General features: G+C 32.8%; 1 protein-coding gene across 3 annotated transcripts in view; it reads left to right on the top strand.

The window, feature by feature from the left end:
* LOC148948297 (CUGBP Elav-like family member 3-A) overlaps positions 1–22,521 on the top strand; it is a 280,271-nt gene that overhangs the window by 197,753 nt on the left and 59,997 nt on the right. For all 3 annotated transcript variants that reach the window (XM_089094277.1, XM_089094278.1, XM_089094279.1), the window contains one exon: positions 18,562–18,641. In XM_089094277.1, the coding sequence (XP_088950403.1) occupies positions 18,562–18,641 (80 nt within the window). The remainder of the gene's footprint in view (positions 1–18,561; positions 18,642–22,521) is intronic.

Raw genomic sequence — 22,521 nt, forward strand, 5'->3', positions numbered from 1 at the left:
TAGCTTAAGATAATATATACATTTTTTAAACAAAAGTGAGACAAGACAAAAATTTGAAAAATAATCACGAAAAAATTACTAGAAACCTAGAAATCAACAAAACCAACTCTTGGCTCTAAAAAGAATTCTGTGACCCCATAAAAGGAATATCTGAAGAGTTTTCTTACTATACAGTAGGTTTCTGACCCTCGCAAAAGAAATTAATTCACGAAGAAATTAAACAAAAGCCAATGTGGTATTTTAAGGTAAAATATTGAAAATATTTACCAAAAAAATATTGAAAGTAATTTAAGTGAAAATATTTATTTTCACTTAGTTTTTTTAATACTTGTCATTCAAATTTAATGGCCCTTGTGTTTTAGCAGTCTTTCTTAAAGAGTTGCGACAAAAAGGCAAATGTTTTTTTGACCCGTCAAAAAAAAAACAAAAAAAACAGGAGTCGAGAAAGAGGCAGCACCCCTCATATATACGGTATAATTTTTGCTCGATTTGAAATTAAAGGTAGAAAAAAGTGCTTAAATTTTATTGGTGTATTGTCTGTTACGTATTTTAGTAAGCTAACCCAATTATTCCTTCAGGAAACATTATTTGTAGAGAGTCAAATAGCCCTGTTTTTTTTTTTTTTTTTTAAATCGGGCTTCGTATTTTGAAATTTTTAGCCATAAGTCAGAATTTAACAAAACTTAAATTCGATCTGATTGATTCTTCTCTGTGAAACTTTAAGCCAGTAAAAAAACGGGTAATTAATAAAAAAAACTTGAAGTCAACAAACGAAATACTAGCACTTATATTGTCAAAGATTTAACTATGCAAGTGTTGAAGGAAATTGTACTCGGAACTACTATTTCTTAAATTTCAGACGATGAGAAAGGATAAAAAATCTCTATGATATATTAGAATTCATGGCCTGTGTCTCTGGTGTTGACAATATGAATTAGATTTCTTAGAATCGAGTTTCTTCCCTTGAATTCAGTTAAAGATGAATGTTTCAAATTCGGAAAGGTTTCCAGTGTTTCTTTTGAGTAGAGGATAGGGACTTTTTATTACAAGAAAAAAAAATGATGTAACATATGCTAAGGGCAGGCACATTTGCAATAATTTATTTTGGGATGGGGCTCATATTTTGAGGGAGGGGATCTCTCTAAAACAAAAAATGGGGCAAAAGTTAATTTAAAAAAAAGTATAAAAATGTGGAAAGTTGCAAGAACTATAAAATTTCAGACAAGATAAAATATACAAGTTATTTAGGAGACAAAAGAAGTTTGTACATATATCAAAAAGAAGATGTATTAAATGTTTTTTTTAATTTAAGATAATTATTATCTATAAGAAAATATAAGACATAAAATTTAAAGAAATATAAGAATAATGACAATATTAGATATGTTAAAAACAAGATAAGAGAAATTTGATTGGGCTACTCGATAGTACCTGCTTGGCTTGATGGGATAAATAAAAAAAAGTTCCCAGAAAAATTCCATGAGGACTTTCAAATTAGAGCTTCCGAAAAATGTCTGAAAATCTTTGATTTTTGTTGTTGATACTAAGCTTTTTGCGAAACTAAACAGAATCTGACGGGAGAGTCTCGACACTTCAAGACATTAAGAGAATATGAGAAATTTATATTGAGAAGAAAAGCTGTGGAAATTAAAATTCTCTTATAATCTCTATAAAAGTGCCAAGAGCATCAAAATAAAAATAGTTTTTGGCTTCCTGGACCCGTCTAAAGAATATACATGACTAAAATGCATGATTTCATTAGATTTTTGTTTTGGTTGTTTCCATGAAGTTTTCAGGGGATGTACCCCATTTTTGACAATGTTGCCGCGCTAAACCATGAAATTAATAAGCCAAACTAATTGGTTAAATTTAACAGTGTTTTTCGTCCGTAAAAGTTCAAACATTAACAATCTTTTGATTCCCAAATAACTAAAACTTCAAAAGAAAGCTACACTTTCTTCTTAAGTCGTATAGTGCGATATGTTTTAGGTGTGTTTACTCATTTTGACCCAGTTTTTTTTTTTTAACTTGGTGACCGCTATAACCAAAAACTGCAATGGTTGTCTTTTTACTTAAATTAATTAAAAAAAACTTTTCCACAAAATAAGTTTTTTTAAAAAAAAGAAAAGAACTCCATTAAACCAAAATGAAAAAAAATAGAATAAAATAATATATCAAGTATACAACAACCACAAATCAGTATCAATAAATGAATGAAACCTAAAGCAAACAGGAAAAAAGTGACGAGCCAAACTCAAAACGAGTAGAAATTAATATGAGTAGGGTTCAAAACTCCTATGCTTTCTAAAAACCAGAATATAATTTGTACTTTACTGAAAAAATTCAAATCAATTTTCTGAAAAAAATGCGTATTGTCAGCTTAATGTACATATGCTGATATTTATTCCTTAAAATCTCAATTAATTTCTGATTTCTTAAAGTTATTAAATATAAAAAAAAACAAGTTTTTTTTAACTGAAAGTAAGGAACGACGTTAAAACTTAATATGAACTGAAATTATTCCGTATATGAAAGGTGCTGTCCCCTCCTCAATGCCTCGCTCTGTACGCTAAAGTTTTTTATTGTTAAAAAAAATAGAGTTGTGAGAAAGTCAAACTTTAGCGTAAAGAGCGAGGCGTTGAAGAGCGGACAGCCCCTTTCATATATGGAATAATTTATGTTCGTTTTAAGTACTGTATATATAATTAGGTTAATTATATTAACCTATTAGTTAATTATAAGCACTGTATATATAATTAGGTTAATTATAATTAGGCTAATTATATATACAGTGGTTTTAAATTTTAATATACACGTATCCGTGATCTTTCTTCTGGCAAAAAATGCAAGATTCCACATTTTTGTAAATACGAGCTTGAAACCTCTACAACAGGGTTCTTTGGTATGCTGAATCTGATAGTGTGATTTTCATTAAGATTCTATAACTTTTAATTTCTGTTCGAATGAGCCCTCCAACGATATTCTAGGACCACTGGGTCGATACGATCATCCCCTGAAAAAAACAACAACAAATAAACACGCATCCGTAATCTTTCTTCTGGCAAAAAATTCCAAATTATTGTAGATAAGAGCTTGAAACCTCCGCAGTAGGGTTCTCTGATACGCTTAATATGATGGTGTGATTTTCATTACAGTTCTATAGCTTTTAGGGGGTCTCTTCCCCTTTTTTCGAAAATCAGCCAAATTTTCTCAGGCACGTTACTTTTGATAGGTAGGACAAAATTTGATGAAACTTATATGTTTAAAATCAGCACTAAAACTTGATTCTTTTGATGTTATCTATTGGAATCAAAATCGCGTTATCTAGAGTCTCGGTTACCATTGATCCGGATAGCTCCTTACTTACAATTCGTTACCACGAACTGTTTGATAAAAGTGAAAACAACTAAAAGAATTTTTCTAATTCAAGCACATACTATATTCTGGCCTTTAGAAAGCATAGTTAATAGTGGGCGTCGGAGGGGAGTTAGGTGCCCTACAATCACTTTTGACTATTAAAAATGGCACTAGCCCTTTCAACTTTCAATTGAATGAGCCCTTTTTGAAGTATCTACGGCAGCGCTTTCTAGAAAACCTTATATACCCCCAGGGTATAACTTACAACCCTTGTACTGAGGGTTGTGGTGGGAGGGGTATAATCCCCAAGGACCTACCTTCAGAACTTTTAACTACGTTGAACAAAATAGCTATCTCAATATTTTGATCGGATGCATTTGGGGAAATGGTGGGCGTGAGGGGGGTTAGTTGCCCTCCCATCAAATTTGCCTTTTAAAAAGGCACTAACCCTTTCAACTCCATTTGACTGAGCCCTGTTTGAAGTTTTTGTGATCCCCCTTTTTATATAAACCTTAAATCCCCAAAGGGCATAACTTACAGCCCTCGCCCTAAGGGCTCTGGGTGGGGAGGTTGTCATCCTCAAAGACATAATTTCCGGACTTTTCAACTACATTGAACAAAATGGCTATCCCAAATTTTTTATTGAATGTGTTTAAGGAAATGGTGGGTGTGGGAGGGGTGTTAGTTGCCTTACAATCACTTTTGACTATCAAAAAGACATTAGGCCTTCCAATTTCCAATCGAATGAGCCCTTTTTGAAGTTTCTGCGACAATTTCTTTGATACGGCGTGCCCTGGTCTAAAAGAACCCCCCCCCCCCCCAAACAAAAAATAGTACATTCTGCTAACATCGTTCTTTATTTAGGCAGCGCTGCTGCCTATGAAAAATGAATTCTATATTTTTGTCAATTTCCTAAGACATATATGGTTTTGTACGTTCCCCTTTATTAAACTTTAAACAGTCAAATTTTATTTTCACCGTCCTTGGTTTTTAACATCTTTAGGATACCCGATGGCATTAAGAGCTTTAACCATATCCAACCCAGTAATAATAGGAGCAGTATTCCTCCGAACAACTTCGCTGAAAGAACTTGCAAAAATCCATTTTAGATAGTGGCAATCATTTATATCTCCTTTGGTGTTGGCAACTACAAGATGAATTTTATAAGCTTTAATTTCCTAATGTTAATTATTGTAAATAAATTTTCAAAATTTCCGAACTTGTCCATTGTTTTCTTTTTTCATGAAGTCAGTTCGTAAAGACGAACAGGTTAATCAAACAGCTCGTGGTAACGAACTGTAAGTAAGGAGCGACACGGCTCAATAGTAACCGAAACTCTAAAAGACGGAATTTCGATACCAATAGAACATAAAAAGAATTAGTTTCTTATGCTGATTTCAAATACATAAGTTTCATCAAGTTTAGTTATTAAAAGTTACGAGCCTGTAAAAGTTTGCCTTATTTTCGAAAAAAAGAGGAAAACAGCCCCTAAAAACGATAGAATATTAATGAAAATTCCATCATCAGATTCAGCGTATCAAAAAAGCCTACTGTAGAGGTTTCAAGCTACTGTCTGCAAAAATGTGCAATTTTGTATTTTTGCCAAAAGAAAGATCACGGATGCGTGTTTTTTTTCTTCTTCCAGGGGTGACTGTGTTGATCCAGTGGTCCTAGATTGTCGCGAAAGGACTAGTTCAAACCGAAATTAAAAGTTCTAGTGCCCTTTTAGAGTTACCAAAATATTGGAGGCCAACTAGACCCCCTCCCACGCTCATTTTTTCCCAAAGTCCACTGATCAAAATTTTGAGATAAGCATTTTGTTCAGCATAGTCAAAAATATAATAACAATGTCAGTTAGGATGACTTAATCCTCCACAGTCACCGGGGGAAGGGCTGCAAGTTATGAACTTTGCCCATTGTTTACATATAGTATTGGTTATTGGGAAGTATATAGACGTTTTCAGGGGGTATTTTTTCTGATGGGAGCGTCAGAGGGAGGATCTTTCCATGAAGGATGAATTCATAGGGGAAGGGAAATTTCTATAAAAGGGGTACCGGATTTCCTAGTATTACTTAAAAAACGATGAGAAATTAAATAAAAAAAGAGGTTTTTTCAACTGAAAGTAAGGAGCAATATTGAAGCTTGAAAAGAACAGAAATCATTACGTATATGAGAGGGTTCGCTCCCTATTCAATACCTCACTCTTTACGCTAAAGTTTTTTTAGTAGCCTACTTTCAAAAGAGCTATCTATTCGAACTTTAGCGCAAAGTGCGAGATATTAAATAGGGGGTGAACCCTCTTATATACGTAATTATTTCTGTTCTTTTAAAATTTTAATGTTGCTCCTTATTTTCAGGTGAAAAACTCGATTTTTTTTATTTAATTAGTTAAAAAAAAAGCTTAAGCTCAAATAAGTTTTTCAAAGAAAAGTAAAGGCCATTCTAAACTTAAGCTCAGCAGATACAAATACCTGTTAAAATTCAAACCCAAAAACGACCAGAAATTACTATTAAAGAATAAATGAAACCCAAAACGAAAAGAAATTAAATAAACACTCATAGGAAAACACACACAACAAGTAATAATATAAATGAATAAATAGATCTTAAGCGAGTAATACTTAGATTGAATATAAAAATCAAGATTAAAACGAAAAAAATATTTGGCTATTGAAGTATAAATGAAGCTTAAAACGAACAGAAATTAAATAAACAATCAATGCAAACAAACATACAATAGATATTAATGTAAATGAATAAATAAATCTTGAAACGAGTGAAACTTAAATTGAAAATGCAAATCAAGCTCGAAACGAACAGAAATCGCTACAAACAAGAGTTTTTGTATCGCCTCCTTCTCTCACTGTAAAAGTCTAAAACCTATTGCGTCATTGGCGCTTTACTGAAAACCAATTTTATTGCAAATATTTTCTTCTGTACTTAAGGTTGAAAATAAACATTAAAATTAAAATAAAATCTTAAACTGATTAGCTTTCAGCAATTAACATCATTATGCATCAAATATTCAGTTTAATTTATTAGTTCTTTCTAAAGTTGTTCAAGGCAAATATAGTTTCACTACAAACAAGAGTCTGAATACTGCTCCCTTTCTTAACTGTAAATAAAAACCAAAAGCCTACTGAGTCATTGGCGCTTCACTGAAAACGAATTATATTACAAATATTTGCTTTTCCAGTTTCTTACAGCATTGAAAATAAAAATAAAATTAGAGTGAAATAAATTCTTGAACTGATGGATCTTTCAACAACTAATATCATTATAAATCAAATATTCAATTTGATGTTGTTTATATTTTCAAAGACTGTTCAAGACGCATATAGTTTTCAGAAAAGCACTAATGACGCAGTAGGTTTTAGGCTTTTACAGTGAGAGATGGAGGCGATATACAAACTCTTGTTTGTAGTGATTTTTGTTTGTTTCAATCTTGATTTGCATATTCAATTTAAGTTTCACTCGTTTTAAGATTTATTTATTCATTTACATTAATATCTATTGTATGTTAGTTTGCATTGATTGTTTATTTAATTTCTGTTCATTTTAAGTTTCATGTATACTTCGATACGAAAATATTTTTTTCGTTTTAAGCTTGATTTTCGTATTCAATTTTAACAAGTATTTGTATCTGCTGAGCTTAAGTTTAAAATGGCCTTTACTTTTCTTTAAAAAACTTAATTTTTGGAAAGTTTTACACTAACTATTTTTTGTTCGTTTTTGATTGCAAAAAGTTTCAAGCTTTTAAAAATTCCTTATTTCAGAATCAAACTTAAAAACAAAAATCAAATTTTCATCAAAGTATCAAACCTCGTATCAAAGTAACAATCTCAAAGTGAAAAAAGTTTTTCCCTTCTAAATGAGCCCCCTTTGAACTTTATACGACGACCCCTTCTATATGGAGTGCCTCTGGGAAAAAATAAATGGAGTGTGGGGAGAGGCTAGCTGCCCTCCGATCACTTTTTACTCTTAAAAAGTGAATTACAACCTTCGATTTTCAATCAAATGAGCCTTCCTTGAAGGTTATAAGAGCATCCCTTCCATAACAACCATATATGCCTCCAGGGCATAACTTACCACACCTACCCTTGGGCCCTGGAGGGCTGTGTCGACACCAGAGTTTTTGTTATCTGAACTTTGAACTATTTTTAACAAAATGTCTATCTCAAAATTTTTATCTGATGAATTTACGGCGTGGAGGGAGGGGACTCTTAGAAACCCTTAGGACTCTTTTGACTCTTAGAAAGGGAATAAGAATTTTCAATTTCCAATCAAATGAACCCTCTCCAAAGTTAATATGAACATCCCTTCCATAAAAACGATATATGCCCCCAGAGCATTACTTATAACGCCTGCCTCCGGGCCCTGGGGGGTTGCGTCGACACAGTAGTTTTTTCTCATCTGACCTTTGAATTGTTTTTAATGGAATGGCTATTTTAAAAATTTTATCGGATAGGCTTGGGGAAAAAAGGGAGTGTGGGGGGCTAGTTGCCCTTGGATATATTTTGACCTTTAAAAAGTGAACTAGAACTTTCAATTTCGAATCAAATGAGTCCTTTCTGAAGTTTATACGAGCATCCTTTTCATATGAACCATACACGCCCCCAGGACAACACTTACAGCGCCTACCCTCTGGGCCCTGGGCCGTTGTTTTGACACCGGAGTTTTTGTTATCTAATTTTTTGACAATTTTTAAAAAAACTGGCTATCTCAAAATTGTAGCGGATGGGTTTGGGGAAAAAGGGCTTGGGGGGGTTGATTGCCCTTAAATCTCTTGACTCTTAAAAAGTGAACTAGAACTTTCAATTTCCAGTCAAATGAGCCCTCTATGAAGTTTATACAAGCATCCCTTTCATAAGGACCAAAAATACCCCTAGGGCATAACTTAGAACGCCTTCTCCTGGGCCCTGGGGGTTGTATTGACACTTGAGTATTTCTTATCCGACCTTTGAACTATTTGTAACAAAATATCTGTCTCAAAATTTTTATCATATGGGTTTGGAAAAAGACGGGGTGGGGGGGAGGGGGGCTAGTTGCCCTCGGATCTCTTTTGACTATTAAAAAGTGAACTCGAATTTTCAATTTCCAACCAAATGAGCCCTCTCTGAAGTTTATACGAGTATCCCTTTCATAAGAACCATATATGCCCCAGGGCATAACCTACAATGCCTGCCCCCGGGCCCTGGGGGGTTGTATCGACACCTGACTTTTTGTTATCTGACTTTTGAACAATTTTTAACTTAATGGTTATCTCAAAATTTTTATCGGATGCATTTGGGGAAAAAGAGGCGTGAGGGGGCTGCTTACCCTCCGATATCTTTTGACACTGAAAACGTGAACTAGAACTTTCAATTTCCAATCAAATGAGCCCTTTCTGAAGTTTATATGAGAATTCCTTCCATAAGAACCATATATGCCCCCAGGGCATAACTTATAACCCATGCCCTGAAGACCTTGGGGGGAGGGGAGGAGTGTCATGCTATAAGATATAATTTCCAGAACTTTCAACTACGTTGAACAAAATGGCTATCTCAAAATGTTGATTGGATGTGTTTGGGGAAATGGTAGGCGTGTTAGTTTCCTTCCAATCACTTTCGACTGTTAAAAAGAGCACTAGTCATTTAAATTTCTAATCGAATGAGCCCTTTTTGAAGTTTCTACCACAACGCTTTTTTTATAGAAAGCGTCTATAAAGCGTCTGTAATGTAAGTTATGCCCTGGGGGCATAACTTACAACCCTTGCCCTGAGGGCTGTGGGGGAGTGTCCTCCTCATAAACATAATTTCTATCTAGAAATTAACTTCGCTGAACAAAATGGCTATCTCAAAATTTTGATTGGATGTGTTAGGGGAAATTGTGGGCGTGGATGGGGTGTGCGTTGCCTTCTAATCACTTTTGACCCTTAAAAAGGGCACTAGAACTCTCAATTTCCAATCGAATGAGCCCCCTTTGAAGTTTTTACGACGCTCCCTTCCATGTGAAGGGCCTCTGAGAAAAAAAGAAATAATAATTAAACATTTGAGACGTATGGCCTTTACTATTGGAAACGCTATAGCGTTGCCTCTGACAAATATAGAAATAGAAAGACTCCTTCCGCCGTCTGTACCTACTGTTTAAATGTCCTTAACAATTAAAAGAAACAAAGGTTCAGCGATATGTCTTTCATAATGACAAAAGACAAGCCGAGGCAAAAGAAGAAGTTTTCGTCCCAACACCTGAACAATTAAAAGAAACAAAGGTTCGACGATATGTCTTTCATAATGACAAAAGACAAATCGAGGAAAAAGAAAAAGTTTTTGTCCCACCACCTGAACAATTAAAAGAAACAGAGGTTCGGCAATGACGTCACACTTGTGACAATGTGGAAATACAGTACATTGTTACGTTGTCACAATATGGAAAAATTGAAGATTTTCATGCATTTAGAAGTTTTTGCTAAATTGTTTAAAGAGCCAAAAACTGGCAATTGCAAAATATTTGCATATATATCAAAAAGGGATTACAACAATTCCAAAACCTTAAAAAGGAAAACCAAAAGTTTGAAGCTTAGTAGAAATCGTTGTTAGAAATCAGAATTGCTGTAATAATAATCAAATATCTTTGAATAGATTCAGTATGAAAAGACATTAAATTGCATAAAGAGCAAAAACTGGTAATTGCAAAAATATTTGCAGGCCTATATATTTTAACAAGGGATTACAATAATTCAAAAGCTTTAAAAGAGAAAACCAAAATTATGAAGCTCAATAGAAATCGCTGCTAGAAAAACATCATTATCGATTTTCTTGTTTTATAAGTATAAGCAATGTCTTTCAAAAATTTTCAAAAAAGTTGAAAATTTTTTAGTTTTGTTCAGAATCGCGAAAGTTAATTTGTAAACTGAAAACATATTTACGGTATCTGAGCAATATTTTTGATGTTTTAATTCAAACTAGAAAAAACTGAAAATTTTAAAATTAGTTTGTTTTTTCGTTTGATAAAATCAACTCGCTACGTGATTAAGCTTACAGGTTTGAACGTAACCAGTTATATAACGACTCTAGGAAGGGCCAAGTACCGAAAACTTGCAATTATTACAAATGACGATTCTCTATTTTGACAAGGGATTACACCAATTCAAAACTTTATGACGATTCTCTATTTTGACAAGGGATTACACCAATTCAAAATTACACCAATACGTCATATTACAAATGACGATTCTCTATTTTGACAAGGGATTACACCAATTCAAAACTTTATGACGATTCTCTATTTTGACAAGGGATTACACCAATTCAAAATTACACCAATACGTCATATTACAAATGACGATTCTCTATTTTGACAAGGGATTACACCAATTCAAAACTTTGAAAATGAAAACCAAAAGTTTCAAGCTAGCTAACACATCGTTGTTAGAAATCGGACTAGCTTTAATAATCAAATATTTTTGAAAATACAGTAGTATGAAAAGAGATTAAATTGTGGAAAGAGCCAGAAACAGGTAAATGCAAAAATATTTGTATGTATCAAACAGTTCGTGGAAACAAACTGTAAGTAAGGAGTGATCCGGCTCAATAGTAACCGAAACTCTAAGAAACAGTCCCCTCCTCAACGCCTCACTCTTTACGCTAAAGTTTCTTATTGTTCTAAAAAATAAAGTTGCGAGACAGAGTCAAACTTTAGCGTAAAGAGCAAGGCGTTGAGGAGAGGACATCCCCTTTCATATACGGAATAATTTCTGGTCATTTTAAATTTTAATGTCGCTCCTTACTTTCAGTAAAAAAAGTTTGTTTTTTTATTTAATTTTAACAAGGGATTACAACAATTCAAAAACCTTAAAAAAGAAAAACAAAATTTTGGAACTTAGTAGCCTACATATTGTTGTTATAAATCGGGCTACCTTCAATAATCAAATATTTTTGAACAGATCAGTATAAAAAGACATTAAATTGCGGAAAGAGCAAAAAACTGACAATTGCAAAAATATTTGTATATATTTTAACAAGGGATTACAACAATTCAAAAACCTTAAAAACAATAAACCAATATGAAATAATATAGTTTTTTTTTCAATTTTGGGGGCCCAAAAAAATGTGTACATGCTTTGCCGGGCTACATAGGCTACTAGATACCAAAACAATGAAACAAAAAAAAAGCTTTGATTTAACATCTCCACCAAGACAAATATAAATGAACCATACTCCTATTGAATCTCGTCCACCCAAAAATGACTCTTAGATCTGGCAGCTCCACAATGAACAAGAACATAAGCAAAATATACCCCCCCCCCCCCAAATTCTTGTCCACCCAAAAACGATTCTTAGATCTGGCAGCTCCACAATGAACAAGATCATAAACAAAACATACTCCTCGAATCTTTTCCACCAAAAAACGATTCTTATATCTGGCAGCTCCACAATGAACAAGAACAATCTGGATGGATTATTCTGGGCCAGTTAAGTTAAGTTTTTGAGGAGGGTTTAGTTGCAGCTGAATATGTAAATGAATATAAATATTATGAATTTGTTGGGTGCTGTTTGGAGGTTCGGTGGTTTGCAGGTCCGGTAAGTTGAGCTCTAATTATGTTTTTTTTTTTGTTTTTTTTTAGTTTATTGATTTATTAGGAGGGTTTTCTCCCGTATAAGTTTGCTTCAGGGAATATAAGATGTATACTTTATTTTGGAATAAACCCAGTGTTACTGTTAACATAAGCAAAACATACTCCTCCCGATTCTCGTCCACCCACCCGGACCAACTAGCAGAATAAGAAACGAGGAAACAGGAAGAATCACAATCAATAAAACTTGAGAGTTTTACTACTTTTATTTAAGGTTCTGTTCTTTGTTTTTGTAGAAACGATATTCCAACGACGCTGGAACTGCTTTATATGACAAATGAGAATGCGAAAATGAAGTAGAACTAGTTTCTAACTTAAAATACACAACAGCTCCATTAAGAGCAAGTATTACTAGTATTTCCAGAAAAGTACTAAATATACTAAAAGGGCTCAACTAGGATTTTGAATGTGGAGGTGGTAGGTCTCCCATAAAATATTTTTGTAATTATTTATTTTTTTTATTTTTTCTTATTTTATTTTTTACTCTTTAGTTTACTTTAAATGTGTTTTTCTTTTACTTTACGATAAGAGTCCAAAAGACCGTTAGGCTGTGTTCGATTCAAAACGATGTGCTTGAAATGAACTACAAGCGAGTCAAAACAATAAATGATAAAAAAAAATTTCATCTACTTTTCAAAATTGTTAAACATAAGCCCTAAACAGGAAATATAAAAGGTATATCGGTTAAGATTGAAATTATTTATTTCATTCAATTTTACTAGTGGTGTCAGGGTAAAAAAATCTCTTTAACTGACATAAAAGCGTTAGGCATTGAATTTAATCTGTCGCCATCACATTAATGAACAGCCAAGGGAGCTCCTTATGCAAAATAAAATTTATTTTATAATGCTCTTAGGATTTTTCATATGCTCATACATTTTATTGCAAGAACTCATAGACCACACCAATGCACAACATAAAAAAAAACACCAAAAACAAAACACAACTTTAAATAATGTAAACAAAAAACATAACGAGTTGAACATTTTTAAACGATAACAACGACCATAATGAATTTGAACGCATATACACCTTAGTAAACTATTCCCCTGAGCAATTATAATAATATATGCTATTTTGGATTGTAAAAAAAAAAGAAAGTTGGTTAGAATACGTGTTCTCATTTACAGTCCAACAGTTCAAAAATCGGATCTTAAAAGCAGCGGTATTTCGCTAATCTTTGGAGAGTGGAAAACGTGAAGTGATATAGTCCATTATTTCAAATATTAAGAATTATAATATTAAATTCTATTAAAAATAATCCCTTATGAAATCGCACAAAAAGCGAATCAAAGAAAAATACAATGAAAAAGGTACATAGACAAAGTTTTATATCTTTATATAAACGTAAACTCGCCAAAAAATAAATAAATAAAAATATAAAATTATATCCCCTGGTTACTATTTTTTAATGGCTCATTTGACATTGAAAATCAAATATAATCTATTAATTACAAGTATTATCGATTTCTAACTTGCGTTAAGTCTTGATTTCAAACAATGCCACCCTCCCAACCAAGTAAATCTTTTATATTTCCTCTGTTACAACTACATACAGAAGTGGTTATATGCTTTTTTGTTTTATCGATTGGCAACGTCTCGAAAACCCTTTACAATTTCTATTATATTTTCATTGATCCTTTATTTATTTCACTAGTTCTTGTAGTTTTAAAATATATCTCCTCTCTGACTTTTCAGAAAATTAAGGGCGATTTAGAAAAAAAAAGTATTTACACTGGTACATTTTCATTTTGTGTTCCAATTGTGCTAGATTCCCTGGCACAAGTGAAGATAAAAACAAGAGAAGTGGCAACCCACATTTATGATGATTACTTTTTTCTTTCTTTTTTTAAATCTTTCGCTTTTGAAAACCAAGACACCGAATTTTATATACAAAGCTGAACTTGCTACTTTGAATTTAACCATTTAATTTTAAAAGAATTATTTTAAAAAATGTATAAAAAAGAACAATATATAATATATTTCATATATTTAAAATATATTATGTATATTAAAAATTATAAAATATATTTCTTTATATATAAAAAAATAAAAAAAATTATCCAGTTTTAAAAGAGTTATATAGCCTACATTTTCTAATTTAAAATTAAAAAGTCTTTAGCTGATTCTAAGGTTTTATTGTTTAGTCCATGTTTAATTGATTCGTGACCTCTAAGAAACTCCTTCTGATTTCCTCCAGGATTTTATTTATTTTTAACACAATTTGCTCTTTATTATGTTTTTACAATTTATCCCCCTCTTGGAAATTTTGGCTTCCCCGAAATGAATTTATGCTTAAGTGTCTAGCTTCTTAGACAATTTAGGAAAAAAGAGGATCTTTTCTGATATTTTTCATTTGGGGCCCCAATTGCGCAAGAATCCCTGATGCAAGAAAGGAAAAACACAAAAGGAGAAATGCCAGTACCAACAATCTTTCTCCAGGGATTTGAAATGCCCTAGACATCCACTAAAGTTACAATCTTTGTTTGAAGGGACCACCTCACTGCGAGTTGGAAGGAGGCCAAAAATCGGAAAAATGACCTTCGAGTATAATTTATCTCCGCTTGTTATAAAACCGACATTCTAATCTGGGATAAATACAAAATGAATAGTAAAAATCAATGCTTCTCGGGGTATGAACTTTCAAGGCTAATCAAGGAAAAAAAAAGGTGTGAAAAGTCTGTGTGAAAGTTTTCGTTTCATAAAACTTAATTCAGAGGGATAGACTAAAAATCTGTTTAAAGTTCAACTGCACCTTATTTCAAGAACTATTTAGCTATTTTCTTCAAAGATGTAAACAGTATTTTTTTTTAGGGGGGGGGGCTAACATAAAAATAAGAAAAATAAACAAATTACAAGGAAAATTAAGAAGTTATAGAAAAATTATAGAAACCTCGAGATTTCAGTGGAGGTATCGGCACTAAGGCTCTTTCTTACACAATTACTTGATTGGAATATGTAAAATGTTTATATTTTTAAATACTTTGTTAAACTGTGAAATCTTATATGCAAAAATAAAATATGTAATAGAATATAAAATAAAAATAAAGTAAATATGTAAATATAAATAAGAAAAAATGATGAAATATGTAAAATCAAGCATGTACAAATAAAATGTAATTTTTTTGCTGTTTTAAAATTATAACTCTCCTTCTTTAAACCGAAAGCTACCAAAACAAATGTCGGTAGTCAGGTAGCCATTCTCCTAGGGAGGGTCTTTTTCAGGGGGATCTAGCATGATCAACAGAAAGGATTAGTAATTGTGTTTGAAACGTGTCTTATTTCAGTGGAATTGCACCGTTGTTTCCATTTCTTTCTCCAGTAACAGTAACGCTGTTTTCCAGTAACTTCCAGTAACTCCATTTTTTAACTTTTCTTCTATATAATTATGCTATATAATTATAAAAATATGCTATATAAAAATACAAATAAGTTATATAAAATAAAATTTCGCGGGAGCACGGGCTCTTGCTTGAGTGCAAGTAAAATGACTCAAAAGGTAACAGAATAATAAGAATTCATCATAAGACTCAGTTATAAATTAGTCGTTTCGAGTTCTAATTGTCGTCTTTGGTAGCTCCACACTTTTGAGGTATTTACCAAAGCCATTTCCTATATTGCTCTTGCAGGGAGGATCCACTCGGCAATGAAGATTGGGTGGATGAAATTGTGATTGGACACATGAATATTTTCCTGCATGTGCTCCCTTTGAGAGCAGCTTAGTAAACGGTTTTTGATAATTACTCAGGAGTGTAGAAATGCCGCATCTGACCTCTAGATTGGAGAATATTTTCTAAGAAATATATTGTTTCATCCCCCCCCTCACGTTCTATTTCCCCAAATACATCCAATGGAAATTTTGAGATAGCCATTTGTTCAAAAACAGTCTGACCTCTGGCAGTTTGATAGTCTGGCCACATCTGACCTTGAGTGTCAACTTCGACGAGAAGCTTGAAAATAATTTCAAAAAAATAATTTTGCCCCAATTTATTGTACAAATTATGATAAAAATCCAAATATTTTGGCTTCGAATAAGAAGGCTTTATCAACAAAAAAAGACAAAAGGAAAAATTATAAGAATAAAAGTTAGGCTAAACAAATCAACACCTACTAAAAAAGAGGATAAACACATAAACGCTAAAACAAAGAGAGAACCACAACAACCATAGTTAATACCGCATTGTATATAAATCAAAAATTTTAGCTAATCATAATGAATTTCTTTCGTTTTCTTTTTCGATTTTGTTGCATATCGTTTGTTTTCGTCAGTTTTCAATATATATGTCAAATTTTTCAAATTAGTTTTCTCACCCCCCCCCCTTTCTTCGATAAAGGCTTTTAGAAGTGAAACCAAAATCTTGGGACTTTTCTTTTTATCATTGTTCAGAAAAGTTTCTTGTTTTTAAACAGTTCGTGGTACCGAACTGTAAGTAAGGAGCGACCCGGCTGAATAATAACCGAAGCTCTACAAAACAGCATTTTGATACCAGCAGATAGATCAAAAGAATCAAATTTTTATGCTGATTTAAAATATTTAAGTTTCATCAAGTTGAGTCCTACCCATCAAAAGTTACGCGCCTAAGAAAATTTATCTGGTTTTCGAAAAAAATGGGGGAAAACCCCTAAAAGTCGCAAAATCTTAATGAAAATCACACCATCAGATTCAGCGGATCAGAGAACCCTACTGAAAAGGTTTCAAGCTCCTATCTACAAAAATGTGGAATTTCTATTCTTTGCCAGAAGAAAGATCACGGATGTGTGTATTAGTTTTTGTTTTTTTTTGCCCAGGGGGGATTTATCGACCCAGTGGTCCTAGAATATCGTGGGAGGGCTCATTGGAACGGAAATTAAAAGTTCTAGTGCCCTTTTTAAGTGACCGAAAAAATGAAGGGAAATTAGCCCCCCTCCAGCGCTCATTTTTTTTCCCAAAGTCACCCGATCAAAATTTTAAGGTAGCCATTTTTTTCAACATGGTCGAAAAATATATTGACTATGTATTTGAGGATGACTTAATCCCCCACAGTCCCCGGGAGAAGGGCTGCAACTTATGAACTTTGCCCAATGTTTACATATAGTATTGGCTATTGGGAAGCATACAGACGTTTTCACGGGGGAGTTTTGCTGGTAGTGGGGGGTGGGGGGTCGGGGGGTACGTGGGGGGATCTTTCCGTGGAGGAAGTTTTCATGGGGAAGGTATTTTGCTATGAAGGAGGCGCCGGATTTCCCAACATAATTTAAAAAACTATCAAAAATTAAATAAAAAAAAACAAGTTTTTCAACTGAAAGTAAGGAACGACACTAAAACTTAAATGAACAGAAATGATTACGTATATGATTAGGTTCGTCCCCTTGTCAATACCTCGATCTTTACACTAAAGTTTTTTTAGTACTTTCACAAGAGCTATTTATTCTAATTAACGTTCTTTGTGATTAAGGGGTCATTTTTAAAGAATTGGAACAAAATTTGAACTTTAGCGTAAAGAGCGAGGTATGACTAGGGGGTTAACCCCCTAATATACGTATTAAAAATCTATGAATATAAAATTTCGTTACGGAAGTTAATTCGTAAGCTACGTATATTTATTTCACTAATAAAAACGTTCGTAAATAAAATTAAAGAACTTTCGAGAAAGCCATTTAACCAAAAAAATTAAATTTAATATATAAATTTCGTTTTAATTACTCATCTTTGGTGAGCCAAAATCAAAACCTGCATTAATTCAAAAACGTTCAGAAATGTAATAAAAAGAAACAAGTTTTTTAACTGAAAGTAAGGAGCAATATTAAAATTTAAAACGAACAGAAATTATATCCTATACGAAAGGGGCTGTCCCCTCCTCAACGCCTCGCTCTTTACGCTTAAGTTTGACTCTTTTTCGCGACTCTATTTTTCAAAACAATAAAAAAATTTAGCGTAACAAGTGAGGCGTTGAGGAGGGGCAGCCCTTTTCATATACGGAATAATTTCTGTTCGTCTTACTTTCAGTTAAAAAAAAAACTTGTTTTTTTAATTTAATTTCCCTTAAAGTTCATTGTCCTATCAAAAGTATTACCTTATTTTTAATATTTTCATTTCGTTTTAATTGCAAATGGGAAGGAACTCAGTTCTGAAATATTACTTAGGCATTTAAAACAGTCCAATCTCGATGGTTCGTTGAGAAGATGTATGTTTATTATAGGGAAAGGTCGAGGAAAGGTAATATTATTATTCTTGCTTCAGTGTAAAATCCATCTGGATAAAATACGGTGTTAGAATGGAATTGAGTGAAACGGGCGATCTAATATGAATATTAAAATTACAATTTGGGATTTGCCATTTATATAAATCTTATAATTTTGTTCATAAACCATTATAATCAGGTATATGTGAAATTGTTTTCCTTTTATGAACACACCATAACTATTCCATAAGCCATACGAGATTAAAAAATACCTATAATATTCTTCCATTACTTCAAAATATTAATTATAAGCTAAAAATGTTTGTACGTAAGTTTATGTATGTACATGAAAATGTTTGCACATAAATTTACTTTAAATTTTACCCAGTAATCCTATGAAATCTTTTCAGAGCTGTTTCTTCTTCTAGGTTGTGCCTTTGTTAAGTTTTCTACACATACAGAAGCTCAGAACGCAATTACTGCCTTACACGGCAGTCAAACTATGCCGGTAAGTTTTTTTCAGCTTACCCCACCTCTATTGAAAGAGTTATTTGCCTGAACCTATTTTTTCTTTAACAGTTTAAACGTGGAAGAATAATTTTCACTGAGGCTGCAAATAAAATTATAAAGCAGATGAGATTTACCTTTTTCCCTTTAGAGGTAATTGGACTCAATATAAGAAAGTTTTATTCCAAGACTTGTATTCCAAGAAAGTTATTCAAGTTCTTCAATTCCAATCCAATTAGCTTAGACTGCACGTGTTCACACAGGAATCTTTTTAAGAAGACAAAACTAAAATGAAAGAGTTTGAGCCTGGCTTTTTTCTGCAGAGGGCAGAGTAGAAACACTATATAAGACTCACAAATTCATAAATTATCGTTCATAAGAGAAAAATACCTTGAAACGTGACGAGCAATGGCTTTCTTCATTTTTATACCCATATGATCTTTACTCTACCCCTCCACCCTAGATAATTTAAATGGCTTCTAGAATCTTGACCGTTTACATAAAATTAAGGTCAATATTACACAAAATATAAATATGACATACTCAATTCTAAAAAAGAGTTACAAAAGGAATAAATTAACTCATTGAAAGTACCTTTTTCGATGCTTTCTTTTGAATGCTTTCCAATGCTCTTCCGTGTCCTTCCTTGAGGCAGCTCCAAGTAGAAAGAAAAGTTAGAGCTGCCGTCCAGAAGAAAAGATTACATAAAAGGAACGTGCCTCGCAATGAAATACACTTACGGTATTTCATTTGCGAGGTAAAAAGGTTTCAACAGAAAATGTGTAATTTTTCAATAGACGTCAGCTACCAAATCACTTCAGCTACCAAATCACTTACGGTATTTCATTTGCGAGGTAAAAGGTTTCAACAGAAAATGTGTAATTTTTCAATAGACTTCAACTACCAAATCACTTCAGCTACCAAATCCCTTACGGTATTTCATTTGCGAGGTAAAAGGTTTCAACAGAAAATGTGTAATTTTTCAATAGACTTCAGTTACCAAATCACTTCAGCTACCAAATCAATTACGGTATTTCATTTGCGAGGTAAAAGGTTCAACAGAAAATGTGTAATTTTTCAATAGACTTCAGCTACCAAATCACTTCAGCTACCAAATCACTTACGGTATTTCATTTGCGAGGTAAAAGGTTTCAACAGAAAATGTGTAATTTTGCAATAGAGCGCTGAGACAAAATTTTGCCAAAATGCAAAGCTGCATCATTATTTTGCAGAAGAGAAGGATTAGAACAAATACACCCGTTCATTTGTGTCATTTTCATACTTGCTTTTTCCCATGAAATGTACATAAAAAGAACAATTTAGTTGTCGAATTCGGGTCTTCTGTTACCAAAACTGGATGGAACAGATGCTCTTTTCTCAGGGGAAATCGTTTTTTTTTACCGATTTAGGAGTAACCTTGTAATAATTCCAACTCCCTTAGAAATTTGGTGCTTCTAATTTAATGTTTATTCGCCTCAAAAATGAATCGAGCAAGAGTTAATACATATAGCTTTTGTAAAACTTTGTAGGTTCAAAATTCTTGTGTACGTATAAAACTCTAAGAATTGTCTTAAATATTTCCTTAGAAATATGTATATACCTATATTTTGAAACGTGGTTGCAGGAGGAGGCCTTATCAACCTATATAATTTGTTTTTGTCAGCAGGGGTAAATACAGAATTTATGTTGGGGGCACCAACAAAATCAGGGCATTCCCGTAGGTATTTTTGCCCTTCCATACCTGTAAATAGTGCAACTTTTGTCCTTTTGTGGGTGGGGCACGTTTCCCTAAGACCACCATCTGGATATCTGTGCATTTGTACACCCTTCCTCTGAAACATTCTCATATATAAAGATTAAAAGCTCTTTGCTGAGAATCTGAAGCAATGCTACCTATTCTCCAAAAAAGAATAAAAAGCCTGGATATATCCGACCTTTAAAAATTATTACTTTCTTTAATATTTTTTAACTGAAAAATGTACTTGAATACTGAGTAGCTGTTTTATCTCGGTAAAAAAAAAAAAAAAAAAAAAAAAAAAAAAAAAAAAAACCTGTTTATATATCTTACGAAATACAATTGCTCAAACAATCAAATTTAATCAATACGGTTCAGGATTAGCGGTTTTTTATCAAGCACATCAAAAGGTAGCTCGTGCAACTCTAAAAGCATATAAAACCCCAAATTACCAGTTGAGAACATACATTTAAAAATTACGAAGAATTTTTAATTGATGAGTGGTGCCTTAAAATCGAAATCAATAATGAATCTTGCTTTTGAGTTTTCTTGTTTTAGAGACTGCTAAAACTGCTTGTTTTAGAGATTTGTTGAAATTGACTCTGACGATTCAGTTTTAAAAACAGGTTTTTCAACTAACAGGTTTTTCAAAACAAGTTTTTCAAAACAGGTTTAACAGGTCTTTCAAAAACAGGTTGACGATTCAAAAATAAAAACAGGTTTTTCAACTAGGAGTAAGGAGGAAAATAAAAACTTAAAACGAATGGAAAATCATAATCATACCAGAAAATCTACTTTCCTCCCCCCGCCCTTGTGAAAAATTTTCACTGAAAATTTTATTCCCTACAGAAAACTTCCCTGGTGGAAAATACCCCCACCCTCAGAAATTTTTTTTAAAAGTGTCTGTACATTTCTATAAGCTTCATTACATTTATTCATTTTGTAAATTCGTTAAACTTCCATTTAGTGATCATTTATCATAACATAGGTATTTGATTTTTTTTTTACCATCAAGTGCTTTGTTGGTGGTTTTAGACTGTTTCCATTTTGCCTATTCATTCTATTTTATTCCATATTATCTTTATTGGAATTATAAAAAATTCTTTCTTTAAATCCATTTCAAAGTAATTCATTTATTTCATTTGTATTTCTTTTAATTGAACTTAGAAAGTAAGTGCTCAAATTGTCACTGAATAAATTGTCAAATTGTCAAATTGTCAAAATTGCTCAAATTGTCAAATGAATATTCTTAAGAAATGTATTTGAGTGAACTATATCTTCTGGCAATGAATATCTTAGTAAAGCTTCTTACCAAACCAACAAAAAATATATATTTTTTTTTAATTTCTTAAGGTCATTTCTATGACCGATTTTAGTGAAAAAGGAATAAAACTTAAAATGAAAGTAACCTTATATCTTTGCCCTTAGCCGCTATATTTGTGTGACACTAAAACTACCAATGCTTCTCCTAACAGCTCAAAGCAACTTGATGCAAACACAGTTCACGCTCCTCCTACACCCCAATTTCTTCATTCTTCACTCTTTACCATTTCCTGTGCAGTTCCTTTTCCTTCAAGTCATCTCTTATGTGATTTACCTACCCCACTCGGAGACAAACAAACTGCTTTTCGCTTGCCCCAGATGGATGGCCAAAAAGAACAATATTTTGCAATCTGTCATCCTTCATCCATAGAACGTGTCCTAGCCACGTCAACCTTTCTTTCATTATAGCCCTGGAAAGTGGGATGGAACTACGTCCATCTTGCAGCTTATTGCTTGGGATAAGTTCAGTCCAATAACATACTTAGAGCTATCCTTAAATGATTCCTCTAGAAAACATTTAAAAAACCTTCCTCTGCCTTACAAAGTGCCTGAACCACTGTCATTACCGTAGCTTCCAATATTCTAGTCTTGGGTCGAAGGCATACATCTATATTTTCTCTTTATAAGGTCTTGTCGTAAAGTATGATTTTTCCTTTATTATTTGCCCTCTCTATTAAATTGCCCTTTGCTATTCCTCTTTTGCCCTCCGCCATTCCTCTACTAAAAAACAACAAAACAACAAAATAAATTATTGATTTTCTACTTTCGGCTAAAATTATTAGCTACGAGCAATTTGATAACATAAATTGTTTTGTTTTTCCTA

The sequence above is a fragment of the Artemia sp. Qi Xiang Cuo genome, chromosome 9 (genome assembly GCF_049724085.1).
Source record: "Artemia sp. Qi Xiang Cuo chromosome 9, ASM4972408v1, whole genome shotgun sequence".
Taxonomy (NCBI): Eukaryota; Metazoa; Arthropoda; class Branchiopoda; order Anostraca; family Artemiidae; genus Artemia; species Artemia sp. Qi Xiang Cuo.